The 16,263-nt window shown below is 39.7% G+C and overlaps 2 protein-coding genes across 2 annotated transcripts; both read left to right on the top strand.

The window, feature by feature from the left end:
- Window positions 1-308: 308 nt before the first annotated feature.
- LOC143891123 (uncharacterized) lies at window positions 309-1,511 on the top strand. The gene is made up of 2 exons (XM_077395766.1): window positions 309-545; window positions 600-1,511. Exons 1-2 carry the CDS (start codon window positions 309-311, stop codon window positions 1,509-1,511), a joined length of 1,149 nt encoding a protein of 382 aa, XP_077251881.1.
- An 11,457-nt stretch (window positions 1,512-12,968) lies between these two features.
- Window positions 12,969-16,263, top strand: LOC143884366 (putative WRKY transcription factor 49). The gene is made up of 3 exons (XM_077387889.1): window positions 12,969-13,406; window positions 13,627-13,770; window positions 15,491-16,263. The coding sequence occupies exons 1-3, from the start codon at window positions 13,147-13,149 to the stop codon at window positions 16,008-16,010; spliced, it is 924 nt and encodes a 307-aa protein (XP_077244004.1). The 5' UTR covers window positions 12,969-13,146; the 3' UTR covers window positions 16,011-16,263.

Below are 16,263 nucleotides of genomic sequence, written 5' to 3'. Positions count from 1 at the left end.
GGAAATACCAATATAAGGCAGCCGATGGAAGCGGATGAAATGGTTGTCGGGGGTGATGAAGTAAATGTGATCATGGGACCTGAGGAGTTCACAGTCGGGGCAATGTTCCCAAATCTTAAAGCCTTTCAGAAGAAAGTCACAGAGTACGCAATCCGGCATCGGTTTGTGTTTGTCTCACAAGAGGCAAATCCCACAAAGTACGGCGTTAGATGCAAGATCGTACCTGCCCATGGCGTATCACAGGGACCACTTATACAGATTATGTTAAGGTAAAAAGATTTATCACCCAGCACACATGCTCAAGCACAATGAAAGGGAACGATCATCCCATGGCCACTGCAAAATGGGCTGCTGAATCCTCTCTAGCCTTATTCGAAAGCCCAGAAGATGTTACGGCTCCTATGATAAGACGGTACATCAAGGCCCAGTGGGATATAACAATGTCGTATCAAAAAGCCCACATAGCGAAGATGATCATACATGAAATTATGTGTTGGAATGCCAAGGCGTCATACCGCATCCTGCCTGCGTATGCTGATGAGTTGGTAAGAAGGAATCTTGGCACAGTAGTGCGGTTGTGCCGAACTCGAGAGCTGTAGCCAAGAGGGGATGATACATTTGGGCGTTTCTTTTGGTCATTTGGCCCTAGCATTAGTGCATTCAACCAAACAGTTAGGCCCCTCGCCCTAATTGATGAGACCCATCTGCGGGGAAAGTACAGGGGGAGTCTACTAGTCGCAACTGCGATATATGGCAACAATGGATTATTCCCGCTGGCACTTACAGTAGTCGAGCCAGAGACGTATGATAACTGGGTATGGTTCCTGCATTTGTTCAGTCAGAATTTCATTTCGGCAGGACGAGATGTCATCACGATTGGGTCCGACCGGATGAAGGGGTTGCCTAGAGCCGTAGCGGAAGCTCTGCCCGGGTCGCACCATTTCTATTGCATCCACTACCTCAGTGCCAACTTCCATGGAAATTTTAAGAGTGAAGATCTCCAAAAACTTTTTGTTATTGCTGCATATTCCCTAAGGGAGGGTGCTTTTAAGAATGCGATGGAGAGTATTAAAAGCATGAGTAAAAGCGCAGAAAAATGGATATCGGAGATTCCTAAACAAAATTGGGCCAACACGTATTTTGAAGGTTCTAGATATAACGTGCTGACAACTAACACAGCTGAGAGCTTTAATGCACTTTTAAAGGGATCAAGGGAGCTGCCTATTGCAGCACTTGTCGAACAGACAAGATGGAGAATATTTGACTTCTTTCAGTACCGTCAGAAAGCAGGTAGCAAGTGGACGACTCGTTTGACCCCAAACGCGGAAGACTGGTTGGCTGATGAGTGTATTCTAGCAGGTGGTTATATGGTGCACCAGTATGGTTGGACCGTATATGAGGTAAAGTCCAAGTACCACGTTGATGAGGTGGACATAGAAAAGAAAACATGTACATGTCGTTTGTTCCAAACGATGGGAATGTCGTGCTCCCATGCGATAGCAGTCATGTGATTTGACCAACGAGACCCATACAGTTACTACGACGGATAGGAGGCCCTCTTCTCGAGGAAGAGGTAGTAGGCACCTCACAACCTGAAATCGAGTAGTTAATCTCGGTTAGAAGAAGTGAGTACTAGGGAAGTACAGAAGCTCTAGGTTTAACCTGAGTCTTCTTTAGCCTCTCATCACGGATCTGTCCGATAAGGGTTGCCTGGTCACTCCTCCGTGTTTGGATCCCTATGATCCACTTCAATAGGCGTGGATGTGCATCTGGAGCTGAAGGTGCCCACAAGGTAGTATGCTCGAATAGCCACACCTGGAATGAAGACAGACAATCTTTAGAGAACAAATAATCAAACTTACAAAAGACTAATCATGTATATAATATATGTACTCTTTACCTGTAGCACAATAGTGCATCCGGTGATATATCCCGTCTTCTCGTTTTTGGAATAAGAATCCAATGACTCTACCAGGAAGTCGTAGATGGGGTATGCCTAAGCAATTCTTCCCACGGTCTTTGCTCCTAAGTAGGGGAAGAGGCAGGATTTCGTCCTGTGATCCACAGGGTCAGCCCGGGCAAAAAGCACAGAGCAGCACAGGAGCAGCAACACATGTCTCACTGTCACTTGGACCGATACAATGTCATCCGATCTGGACTCTGCTCTGATAACATCTGCAATCTCACCAAATCTCGCCCAAGCACCGGCAAACCTCCAACCTTCGACCTCCTCTGTCGAATGCCAGTCTATCCGTATTCTATCCCCTATAAGGCTTAGGCTCAATGCCAATGCTAAATCCCTGACCTCAAAGGGGACTAATATGCCACCTATTTTAAATGCCCTCGACTTGGGTATCCAAGATCGCCGAGGACGGTCACTATTGCCTTGTGCAATTTCAGACCTTCTAGATTAAGGAAGGCCCCAAATGGGCTGCTCTCTAGCATATCAATATGTGCTTTCCTCAACTCAAGGGACCTGAAGAAGTCGTGAAACTCGGAGGGGCAGCATCTCGACGTAGCATAAAATGCCTGCAAAACAAATCATTATCAGATATATACAACATTTTAAAAAATACAAGACTTAAAAGAATAACGGAGGTATTACCATGGTTTGATGAGATGATTACTATGTGGAAAAGATGGAATTAAATCCAATAAATCAGATTTGGACCTGTTCAGACAGAATGTGATGAAAAAAAGTTAACAATTTATTTAAACCAACTGATTTCTCAAATATTAGGGGTTTAAACCAATAATTTATATCAAATATTGGTTTAAACCATTATTTTTCAAAACTTAGGGGCTGATTTTCAAAATATAGGGTTTTCTCAACTGATTTGGGAAAATATAGGGTTTTCTAAACTCATTTTCTCAATTTTAAACCAATGATTTCTAACAAATTATTGGTTTAAACCAAACTTTGGGGGTTTAAACCCATAATTTGTAAATAAATTGGGGGCAATTAGGGGGTTAAACCAAACTTTAGTGCTCTAAACCATACATTTCTAACAAATTAGGGGTTTAAACCAAACTTTAGGGCTCTATACCATATATTTTAAAAAAAATTAGGGTTTTAAACCAAACTTTAGGGCTTTAAACCATAGATTTATAAAAAAAATTAGGGGTTTAGTTGCTGATTTTCCCAACTGAGAGAGAGAGAGAGAGAGTACCAACCCTAACTTATTGGTTTGAGTCTAAACTGATTTGGGAAAATTATAGGGTTTTCTAAACTGATTTTTCAAAATATAGATTTGGGAAAATATAGGGTTTTCTAAACTGATTTTCCAAAATATAGGGTTTTCTCAATTGATTTGGAAAAATATAGGGTTTTCTAAACTGAATTTCTAAACCAAACTTTAGGGCTTTAAACCAATCTTTGGTTTAAAGCAAACTTGGAGGTTTAAACCAATAATTTGTGAAAAATTTGGGGAAAATTAGGGGTTTAAACCAAACTTTAGGGCTTTAAACCATAGATTTCTAGAAGAATCAGGGGTTTAAACCAAACTTTAGGGCTTTAAACTATAGATTTAAAAAAAAATAGGGGTTTGTTTGCTAATTTTCGCAGCTGAGAGAGAGAGAGAGAGAGAGTATTGATTTTTCCAGCCATAGATTTCTGAACTAATTTTCTCAAAACCCCTAATTTTTTGTTTCCAAACTGATTTTCTCAAAACCTTAACATGAAATCTCAAAACAAACTGAGAGGGAGAGACTACCAACCTGTGAGAGGAGGTTTGCTTAGAATCAGAGGCTAACGCAGAGAGGGGTCGGAGAGAGAGAGAGAGAGAGAGAGAGAGAGAGAGAGAGAGAGAGAGAGAGAGAGAGGCCGAAGAGAGAGAGAGGGCCGAAGAGATCACACCAGAGAGGGTCGGTGAGAGAGAGGGCCGAAGAGATCACACCAGAGAGGGTCGGTGAGAGAGAGAGAGAGAGAGAGAGAGAGAGAGAGAGAGAGAGAGAGAGAGAGGTGAAAATAACAAGGTTAACGTTTGATAAAAGTAAAAACCACGCCCGAAACCCGACCCGACTTATGTAGGTGTACTATGACATTTTTAATTCTCTCTTGAACAACATAGCAAATTATTTTTCAATATAATGACATAATTGTTTTCATTGAGGTGATCATGTTTGTGATGTGGAAATATACTTTTCTTCTTTAATTTATACACTTGATTACATAAATTTAGAGATTTTTGGTGTGAAGATTTGTTTTTTTTTTTTTTTCTGCAACGCGTCAATGTGAAAAAACCCGACCCGACCCGAGAATTATCACTGATAGGGCCGGGTTTGGGAATCGTGGGTTTTCTGGAAAAGAACCCAACCCGAGATATTTCTCGGGTAGCCTAGGGTTCTTCAAAACCCGACCCGCCCGACCTGAGTTGCACCCCTAGCTATGTGCACACATGACCAACGACAATGATGATGATGTAACATGTCAAAGATAGGCCCATATATATGCCAAAGTTTTGTGTGGGGATAGTTTTTAAGATGATGACATGTCCATAGCATGCATGTGACCATGCATAGAGTTTCTAGAGGTGGACAAAGGGCAGTTAGGTAGTCACTTCATCTAAGCTATGCCGGGAAAGAGACAGTTGGGACAGCTCCACACAGTGCATGTGATACCAGACACAGGCCATATTAAGGAAACTTCTCACTCATCATCACAACTTGGCAAGCGACTTATTACATGATTGTGAAGGAGATAGAAACATATCCAATCTACCCATGATTTGTTGACATTTTTTTATTGTTTTTTACTTTTCTCTTATTATAAACAAGTGTTGTCTCTTCAAGATACTTGAGAGCTAACCTCCTTTAATAATTAGGGGTGTCAATGGATCCCCCTTCAGATCGGATCCACCTATATCGAGTCATGATCCATTCAAATCTCTTATTGGTCGGATTGAATTCGGAGTGATCTTCTTCGGATCCACTTCCTGTCTCGGTCATGATCCATCTCAAAATGGACCAATCATAAGAGTATCCTAGTAGCTCGTACTTACATTCTACACAACTAAAATTCTCAGAAGAGGGTGAGAGAGAGGATGAGCGTGAGTCGTAGTTGCGAGGGTGAACTGCAGCGGCAACAATGCAATGGGCTAAAGACATAGGGTCAATGGTTAGAAAAGAAAGAGAAGAGGATGACTCAAGACTTGAGAGAGATGAATGAGAAATATTAAAAATAGAAAGAATTGGAAAAAGAAAAAGCATGACTTATTTTTAGTAGATTATCCTTGAAATAATAATTAATGTTAAAAAAATTAGAGAGTATTTTCATAAGATAGTAAAATAAAATTGGATTTGGAACTATCCCATGGGCTTTCGTTAGTTGTCTCGATCCATTCAGTAATAATTTTGGATCTTATGGTAGGGTCCCAAAATGTGTCCATGGAGCCTAGTAATGTGTCTAGATCTTGTCCATTTAAGTTCGGATTCTGTTGGTCCATCTAAGGGGCAGAGCCAGGAATGTGCACCAGAGGGGGCAAAAAATAGTTGTTATACATCAATTAATAAATTATTGTAAAGTAAAAAAAAATTAAATTTGCACAAATTTCTATTCAAAATAGTTTCAATTTTAAAATGATATGATGGGTGGCTGTACAAACCTTTCAATTAAAAAATTATATGATATATGGGTGGCCGTACAAACTCTTATTTTTCAAAATGTACAGTACGGCCCACTCCATAGGATGATCCAAACCGTCCAATTCTTGGGCCACAACATAAATATGTTGTGCCCCAAAAACCATTTCCATAAGATGATCCTAACTCTCCAATCTATTGAAGTTTCCATAATGTGCAGTCTCCCTATAGATCGAAGGGTTAGGATCATCCTATGGAAATGATTTTTTTGGGCACAACCGATTTACGTTGTGACCCAACACATGGACGGTTTGGATCATCCTATGGAGTGCGCCGTACTGTACATTTTGAAAAATATTAGTTTGTATGGCCACCCATCGTATAATTTCTCGTCAAAAGGTTATTATATTTCCCAAAAGCTCTCAAAAGCCTATTAAAGAAGAAATTGAGCTGGGTTTTTGCAAATATCAAAATATGGTTGTGTTGGTAACATTTTCCAAACTAGAAATATAATTTTCCTTCTATAAAAAATGGAAAGTAATGATTTATTTGGTACAGCCCCTCTAGTGCAATTATGACTCCTCTGTTACAATAAAGTGGGCTGTCCCAATTAATAAAAGGGTCGAGTATATCATTCCATATATTTTATTCCGGAAACTTCTCATTTAAGCGCAGCGACTCCTCTTGTTATGTTTCGATTTTGAACAACGAATGGGACCCACATCAAAAACCCTCCCACTATGCTGTTGGCTTTTCATAGAGGAAAAAAATTGGACTTTCTAAAACCAGACCTATCCAGTATCCAATCCCCTTGACTCAGAAAATTTTCTGCAAAGATCAAGGGGGCCCCTTGGCTCCGCCCCTGGTCCATCAGCCCGTCTGGGTCCATTGACAACCCTAGTAATAATTCTTTACCAAGAAAACCTTAAGATCCACCTTCTTGTCACAAACCTTTTCGATTCTTTTCTCCAAGTAATAGAGATAGAAACAAAACTTTCCTCACATAAAGAGATGGGTCTCATTTGTCCACATACTCTTCTCACAGAATTCTATGCAGGCTCTACCACCTTGGATGATGCCAAAGGGTTGACTGTGTGCTAAAAACCATGGGATCCTTTTGTGGGTACTACATAGAACCACCCCACATCTCTCTCTCTCTTCCTGCACCACCTTCTGCTAGTCAACTCCCATTGTCCTTTTCTAGGGTTAGATACCCAAATTCCTCAACCACTCATTCCTTCTCCATAAGTCAAACCATGAAAAAACAAAAGCTCTTCCCTCACTTCAATGACCAACAGAGCTAAAGGCCAAAAAAAAAAAAAACACTCCAACCGAGTGATGATATCCTTGATATGGATATGAAAAGATATAGCTCATGAATTGTCCAAAATAACCACAATTTAGTTGGGATTATTTAGTATAGTTCACATATCTATTGAGTGCAGTTTTGGCTCTTTTGGGTCAAGCCCATGGCTCAGTTACTGCAGTGTTATGTGTGGCAATCATTAGCTTAGGGGGGTTCCATTCACTAACAAAGAAAAAAATGGCATATTCTTTTTCAAGAAAGAGAATAGGTAGGCGTTTGGATCTAGGGAAAACAAAAATTTCCTTTTATTTTCCATAAAAATTAAAATTTCAAGGCCTAAGAGGCTTTCAATTTTCCTTGAAAAGGAAAAAAAATTGATTTGTAAAAAATATAATCACAGGAAACGAATTAACTAAAGATTAAAATTTATTTTTCTGAAATTTATTTTCTTAGAAAAATAATTTCATTAAAGTAGATCCCTACAGTTTCACCATATCAGGGGTTCAACGAATGGAGATGTGGATTGCTTAATTCAGGAGGAAGCATCCCGTGCGGCTTTAGAGATTTTTTATTCATTAAAAAAAGTATTTCCCTATATCCAAACAGCCCCGTATCTCCGAATGAACACATTTTTTGCAATTAACAACATTTTAAAAAATACACATAGTAGCCATGACAATAGCTTCGTGAGTCGCGGTTCACTTTCTTAGGAGATAACGTCCACCTGGTAGCAGATTTTGTCTTATTCATTTAATTCATTTGAGGTGGTTGCTTATTGAGTTGCTAATACAAAATCACCGGTTCTATTTCATTCTTGGAGTGAGTCCCACTTGGCTCTTTTAAGTGGGATGTGTTTTCTCTCTCTCTCTCTCTCTCTCTCTCTCTCTCTCTCTCTCTCTCTCTCTTATATATATATATATATATACATATGAGAAAACGGTTCCTACACATATGTGTAGAGAGTTCTCTACACACTAGCTTAAAATACAGTGGAGGCCCACATTGTTTGGGTGATCCAAGCCATCCATTTTAAAGGCCCTCACATAGATAGGGTGTCTACAAAAAATCAGATCCATAGGATCATCCCAACCCTACGATTTGTGGAGGTAAAATGGATGTCTTTAAACCTTCATAAATTAGTCCATTTTTTGCCTCCACAGTTCGAATGGTTAGGATGATCCTATGGATCTGATTTTTGTGGACACCCAATCTATGTGAGGGCCTTAAAAATGAATGGTTTGGATCACCCAAATAATGTGGCCCCCACTGTATTTTAAGCTAGTGTGTAGATAACTTATCTACACATATGTGTAGGAACCGTTTTCTCTCTCTCTCTCTCTCTCTCTCTCTCTCTCTATATATATATATATATATATATATATATATATATATATATATATATATATATATATATATATGGTGAGTTTTTATATGATGCCCGACTGTCAAAAATCAAGGGCTAGGTGGGTTTGTCACCTAGCCCTTGCAGATTTGACGGTCGGCCACCATATAATTTCTCATATATGGTTTGCATACGTAAGAGAGGGTTTGAAGAAGAAAGGAAAATGTAGAGAGAAGAGGAGAAAAGGCCAGGGCAAGGCAAGAGGGCTTTCTCTTAGGGGCCCTAGCAGGGCTTTTGTGATGGAGCAAAAGCAAGGTTATTTTTCTTGAGGTGAAAGCTAGGGCAAGGCAAGAGGGGTTTTCTCTTGGAGGCTTTAGGAGGGCTTTTGTGGTGAAGCAAAAGCAATGTTCATCTACTCAAGGTTGAGGAGAAGGTTTAGGGCAAAAGAGGGGTGTTCTCTTGGGCTCTTGGAAGGCCTTTTTGTGGGGAAGCAAAAATCCATTTTCCTCTTGTTTATCATGGTGTATTCTTCTTCTTCTGTTGTTCTTCTTCATTAAATTTTGTGTCATGTAGCACAAGCATTGTGTTGGAGGATTTTCCAACTACTTCTCGAGGGAGGGTTTTTCCATGTACTCAGTGTAGGGACTTGGAGGTTATTTTGTGGCTACATAAAAGGTTGGGGAGAAGGGTTTTATCGGTGAATTTTACCGATGGAGGTAACATTGTACTATTTTGGTTATAAATAGTGGATTTAACGTTGCCTTGTCTGTAGAGTAGCCCATTGTGGTGAACAACATATATTCTTATCTTCTTGTGGTTGCTTGTGATTTGCTCCCTTTGTGGTTGTGGTTTGTTGGTCTATATTTTCTCCATCTTCTTAGTTTAGGATCTTGGGTATTTTCGTGTGTTCGCCGGTGGTAGATTGACAGATGTTATTGGCGGTGGGTTTTGGCAGCAAACAATTGGTATCGGAGCATCCGGGTTTTGCACGCAAGGTATTTGTGAAATTGCTTGAGAGAAGCAAGGTTTGAGAAAATGACTAGCTAAACATTTAAGGTGGAGCTATATGATGAGAAGACATAAGGATTCAATTGTTGATAGTGGGAACCGAAGAGAATGTGGCAGGCATGCTCACTAAGGTGGTTCAAGGAGAGAAGTTGGATTGATGTTTATCTTCTCTTGGCTTCAAGAAAGAAGGCTCAACATGTTGGTGATTATGCATCAAGGTGGAGATTGTTGAGTTGGTGATACAAAATCACCGGTTCTATTTCATTCTTGGAGTGGATCTCACTTGGCCCTTTTAAGTGGGATGTGTTTTCTCTCTATATATATGATTTGCATATGTAAGAGAGGGTTTGAAGGAGAATGGATAATGTAGAAATGAGAGGAGAAAAGGCTAGAGCAAGGCAAGAGGGTTTTCTTTTGGGAGCCCTAGGAGAGCTTTTGTGATGGAGTAAAAGCAAGGTTCTTCTTCTTGAGGTACAACCTAGGACAAGGCAAGAGGGTTTTCTCTTGGAGGCTCTAGGAGGGCTTTTGCGGTGAAGCAAAAGCAAGGTTCATCTACTCAAGGTTGATGAGAAGGTTTAGGGCAAACGAAGGGTGTTCTCTTGAGCTCTTGAAAGGCCTTTTTGTGGTGAAGCAAAAAGAGGTTTTCCTCCTCTTGTTTATCAAGGTGAATTCTTCTTCTTTCATTGTTCTTTTCCATTGAATTTTGTCTATTGTAGCACAAGCATTGTGTTGGAGGATTTTCAACTACTTCTCGAAGGAGGGTTTTTCCATGTATTGGGTGTACAGACTTGGAGGTTATTTTGTGGCTACATAGAATGTTGGGGAGAAGGGTTTTATCGGTGGATTTTACCGATTGAGGTAACATTGTATTATTTTGGTTATAAATAGTGGACTGAATGTTGCCTTGTCCGTGGAGTAGCCCATTGTGGCGAACCACTCATATTCTTAACTTCTTGTGGTTGCTTGTGATTTGCTCCCTTTATGGTTGTGGTTTGTTGGTATATATTTCTCTATCTTGTTAGTGCAAGATCTTGGGTATTTCCGTGTATTCACCGGTGGTAGATTGGTGGATGTTATTGGCGGTGGGTTTTAGCTGCTAACAATTGGTATCGGAGCATTCGGGTTTTGCACGCAAGGTGTTGGTGAAATTGCTTGAGAGAAGCAAGGTTTGAGAAAATTACTAGCCAAACATTTAAGGTAGAGTTATATGATGAGAAGATGAAATGATTCGATTGTTGATAGTGGGAACCGAAGAGAATGTGGCAGATATGCTCACTAAGGTGGTTCAAGGAGAGAAGTTGGATTGATGTTTATCTTCTCTTGGCTTTCAGAAAGGATCAACATGTTGGTGATTATGCATCATGGTGGAGATTGTTGAGTTGGTTATACAAAATCACCGGTTCTATTTCATTCTTGGAGTGGGTCCCAATTGGCCCTTTTAAGTGGGATGTGTTCTCTCTCTCTCTCTCTCTCTCTCTATATATATATATATATATATATATATATATATATATATATATATATATATATATATATATAGTTTGCACATGTAAGAGAGGGTTTGAAGAAGAAAGGAAAATGTAGAGAGTAGAGTAGAAAAGGCTAGGGCAAGGCAAGAGGGTTTTCTCTTAGGGGCCCTAGGAGGGCTTTTGTGATAAAGCAAACGCAAGGTTCTTCTTCTTGAGGTGAAAGCTAGGGCAAGGCAAGAGGGGTTTTCTCTTGGGGGATCTAGGAGGGCTTTTGTGGTGAAGCAAAAGCAAGGTTCATCTACTCAAGGTTGAGGAGAAGATTGAGGGCAAAAGAGGGGTGTTCTCTTGGGCTCTTGGAAGGCCTTTTTATGGTGAAACAAAAAAGGGTTTTCCTCCTCTTGTTTAATAAGGTGTATTCTTCTTCTTCCATCTTTCTTCTCCATTGAATTTTGTCTGTTGTAGCACAAGCATTGTGGTTGAGGATTTTCCAACTACGTCTCGAAGGAGGGTTTTTCCATGTACTCGGTGTAGAGACTTGGAGGTTATTTTGTGGCTATATAGAAGGCTGGGGAAAAGGGTTTTATAGGTGGATTTTACCGATGGAGGTAACATTGTACTATTTTGGTTATAAATAGTGGACTGAATGTTGCCTTGTCCGTGGAGCAACCCATTGTGGTGAACCACATATATTCTTGTCTTCTTGTGGTTGCTTATGATTTGCTCCCTTTGTGGTTGTCTTTTGTTAGTATATATTTTCTCCATCTTGTTAGTGCAAGATCTTGGGTATAGCCGTGTGTTCGCCGGTGGTAGATTGGCGGATGTTATTGGCGGTGGGTTTTGGCCGCTAACATTGTTCTCTACTAAGAAGAAAGTGAGCCATTATTAATAATTAAACTCATCTCCTATTTTCTGAATGGTAAAGAATTGAATTAGAAAGAAAAATACCAAACCTGGGGATGAGCCCGACGATCAAGATGATCAATGTAAAACCAAATAGAGAAGAAAAAAAAATGCAAAAGCTCCTAAAGGGGAGAAAATCAAGCACTTCCAATACTGCCTTGGAAGCTCCCTCCCTGTCAAGCCTTTCTACCTCACTATTCATCGCTCTCCTAATGTGATGAAAGGAGATAGAACATCCCTCCGCCCAGTCCAAGATATCATCTATACAATGAGCAAATCTCCAAGGATGTGGAAGAGTGCTTTTCAACTATTTTATCACATTGAGATAATCTCCTTCAATCAACCTTATACCTTGATGAGCGACCCTAGTCTTTGCCTCATTGGAGTCTGAACCTCAGACGGGACCTGAAACTGCCCAAATTGTGCTACCTCGTTGGCACCTAACAAGACCGCCTACTCCCACCGGTCCAGGAATGAAACTACTCTCCTTGTTTTCCATTTTGTTTTCAAATTAGCAACTTAACGTGATTAGTGATTCCCAAAATGCTATCATTAGGCAATCATAAAAGAGTTTAATAGCCGAGGAGTGCAACTATCCAAACAAAGGATTGAAAATAACATTTCCCTATTTCTGCCCAAAAAATGCATTACACAAAAATATACTCGAGTTTTTATTTAGTTACCTTACTCTCAGTCGAGTTGATTCGACTCAATTCACACACAACTTAGTTCACTTGACTTGAACAAAACATGATTGATCCCATCAAATAATTCAATTTATGAGCTATTACTATTATTATTATTTGGGATTCACTAGGGACCATCGCAGAAGGCATTTCGTGGGCCGGCTGTTGCATGAGAGAGCAGCCACCTCAGATGAATTAAATGAATAAGACAAAATCTTTTGAAAAGTAAGCGTATGTGGCTGTTCTCTCGTGCAACAGCCGGCCCACAGAATGCATTCCGTGATGGTCCCTAGCAAATCCCTTATTATTTTGTGTGTTGGGGGGTATATATATGGAGAGAGAGTTCCGTGTGACTTAAGAAAATATATAATTTTGAGAGTTCCGTGTGACTTAAGAAAACAATAACAGTGCCCTTCCATTCCTTTCAGATAATCTCTCTTTGACAATGACAGCCATAATCAAATAGACCAAAAAAAAACACCTTAGAACAAATACACAATACTTTAGTGGTTGACTATTGCCTTTAGTTGAATTGAGGTCAAATTCCTTGTCATGAAACAACACCCAGTACAATATTAGAAAAGAAACAAATTCAGGTAAAGGGTACTTTCGTCTTCTTGAAAAAATAACCTCTCCATGTTTGAAAGCCTTCAAAAGCCAAACCACTAATGAAAAAATCTACAATCTTTTCTACTTTCAAAATTTACATTCACTCCCATGTCTACCTCTATGGGCAACAAACATAAAAAAACATCACCCTCTATCTGCTCCACCCTCCAATTTTCTCCTCTTAAACGACTCTCTTGCCTCTCCTCCTCCTCCTTATGAACTGAATTTCTCTGTTTTTCAATTTTGATGGCGGCAACAGAAGAATTAAATTCAAATTGGTCAGAAGGGTCCCAAGACGAGCTCGTAAGAGAGCTTCTCGATGACGAGACCCCTTTCTTTGTTCTTCCCAAAATTGCGGAATCTGAACCTGTTATTTCATCTGATCCAATGATGAACAATTTCCTATCGAAGGTCTACTCGGGACCAACGATTGAAGATATCAGAAGACTTTTATCGGCAACCTATCATAGCAAATCCGATGAGCATATCACTTCGCAGCCACCAACGTATGTTTGTGATCTTTTCTTCCAAATTATTTCTTTTCTCTTTTTGTTGAATGATAAACTAGAGGGGTGCAACACCAGGACTTCTTAGGAGGTCACCCATCCCAGTACTACTATCGCCCAACAGGCTTAACTTAAATTATCTCTATTCTTTTTTTTCTGGAGAATCAGTTCAAATTCACTTCTTTCCATTACTTCTAATTCCTTTTCTTTTTAATTGAAGGATTTCGATGTCAGAGAAGGCATTGAAAAAAATGGAGAACAAGTATACATTGAAAATCAAAAGCTGTGGGAATGGAATGGCAGAGGATGGTTATAAATGGCGTAAATACGGACAAAAATCAATCAAGAACAGCCTGAATCCGAGGTGATTTTTTTTTTTCAATTGGATTTTAGTTATTATACAAGTGCCTCTTAAGAATTTGTGCACAGGGCATTATTGATTTCAGCCTTTTTCTTTTTTCTTTTTCCTTTTTTATTCATTTCATGGCTTAGGGCCAAAATATTTTTCTTCATCGACTTATTTCCTTTTTCTCTTCTGGCGTTTTTGTTATCTTCAATTCATCATAGCATCTTTCCTTGAATGACAAAAGGTCCCACCACATGCACTTCATGGTGACTAGTGGGCCACCACTAATTACCTCTATTTTCTAGGTTTTAATTTCTAAGCTTTAATATTATCGATGGTTCTGTATATAAGCTATATACTGAAATTCAATATATGAGCCTAATAATTCAATTTGGCTAGATGATCAGTCTTGTGCTTCTAAGAACGAGAGTAAAAAGAGCAAACACCAAACAAACACTATATCTTTTATTTCATCCATAAGATTGGCGAGTCTCCATATAAATGCCATTGCAAATCCCTTTAGCCCACAAAGCATAGTCATTATCTATAGTTGGTTCCGCCATAGTAAATTGAACACAAAGCAAAGGGATTTTGAGTATCAAACATCATCGATGATGTTTTTTCGTCACCATCTTCACCTTAATTATTTAAATGGCTGATTTTAGTGCAATTAATTGAGATCCAAGTGGACAGAGCTTAGAACACCCTATAAATGTACATTTTTGGGGACCATTTTTCATTACTCTGGTGGGTCACTTTGGGTGTGTTCTTTAAACCTTTTGCAATGAATTCTCGAGCCAAGCAGAGTCACTCCAAGTGATTCTCTTCCGCTCAATTAACCCCGTCTAAATAAAGAAATGGAGAATGGGAAGCATTGAAGAACACACCCTTCCTAACCCAAAAGTGTCACTAATGATCTCAACCACCCAAAAGTTATGTAGGGTGTGATCCATCCATGAAATGAGCCATCAATTCAATGGTCCCTCTTGACGATCATTCACCCTGATTGGACACAAGTCCATTTAAGCTTCAGGATTTGGTATATAAGCCTGTGTGGATTTGCTAGGCAATTTCTCGTAGAAAGTCATTTCATGGCTCACTTTTACACGAGAGAACAGCCACACAAGCTTACTTTTAGCAGTTTCAGCCACACAAGCTTACTTTTTAGCAGATTTTGTTTTATTTATTTAATTCATATGAGGTGGCTGTTCTCTCCTGCAAAAGTGAGCGGCAAAATGGCTTCGAAGAGAAATTGCCTAGCAAATCCCATAAATGATATCAGCACTTCAATGTTTTGATATCCACGCTCTCCTTGCTTTATGGCTTTTTGACGTCAAATCACGTAAAAAGGCGGATGAATGCGTACTAGGGGCGCTGAAAATATCATCGCACTAAATACTTTCCTTTTTATTATATATTGATTTGCTAATGTCCATCGCATAAGGCTTTTCGCGGCTGGTCTGTTACACGTCGGACCAGCCACCTCGTGAATGGAGACAACGGCTTTTGTCTCCATTCACGAGGTGGCTGGTCCGACGTGCGACAGACCAGCCGCGAAATGCCTTTTGTGATGGACGCTAGCAATTCCCAACCATTCAAGTAGCCCTTCAAGAAATTGGTATATTTGATAGTAAATACTTACAAACACAGACAACCCCCCCCCCCCCCCCCCCCCCCCCGCCTAATGATTATATGTTGTGTCCCTAATGTGGTTGATGTTGTATTTTTTCTTATACAGGAGTTATTACAGGTGCACAAACCCTAGGTGCAATGCCAAAAAACAAGTGGAGAGATCATCCGAAGATCCAGACACCCTTGTCGTCACTTATGAAGGTCTCCACCTCCACTTTGCTTACTCCCACTTCCTCTTAACCAGACCAAGTGACTACTTAGCCACTCTTCAAACACCCAAGAGACCTAAAACCCTAACCCTAGCCCAACAGGCCCAATCTCAAACCAATGATCAAACCCAAGCCCAGAAACCAGAAAGCCCACAAGTGGGCCCCACCTTACCCACCCCAATAACCTGTCTGAGACAAGAGAAACCAGTTGAAAGACATATGGAAACCCCACAAGGCTTGCTTGAAGATGTTGTGCCTTTGATGATTAGAAACCCATTAAACAACACTGAAGTTTCAAGCAACCCTTGTTTTTCTACTTACCCATCTTCTCCTCCATCTTCTTCCTCCTCCTCTTCATTTCCTTCTTCATCTAATTCCTATTATTTTGATGTGGGTATTCTTTCTAGTATTAGGTGAGAATGAGAGAGATAATAAAGGAATGAATAGATAAGTACAAAGGTAATTTTGGGCTTTTATTTTCTTTATATTCTTCAGCTCTAAAGCTCTATGGGAAGTGGTTGGGTGCAACCCAATAAAACAAAGTGCTCTCCATGAGATGATGTCATGGTGGAATGGGAATTGAATGATGTGATGATAGAATTCAGAGTACATTTATTCGAGGAAATTTGTGTAAAATTATTTTTATTTTAGCCTTTCCTTTGCCTTTTTA

Source organism: Tasmannia lanceolata, unplaced genomic scaffold (assembly GCF_043159265.1).
Source record: "Tasmannia lanceolata isolate RefF3 unplaced genomic scaffold, GAP_Taslan_0.1 ptg000002l, whole genome shotgun sequence".
In the NCBI taxonomy this organism is placed as follows: Eukaryota; Viridiplantae; Streptophyta; class Magnoliopsida; order Canellales; family Winteraceae; genus Tasmannia; species Tasmannia lanceolata.
The sequence above is the reverse complement of the archived record's forward strand: the minus strand, read 5'-3'. Positions and strand labels throughout refer to the sequence as shown.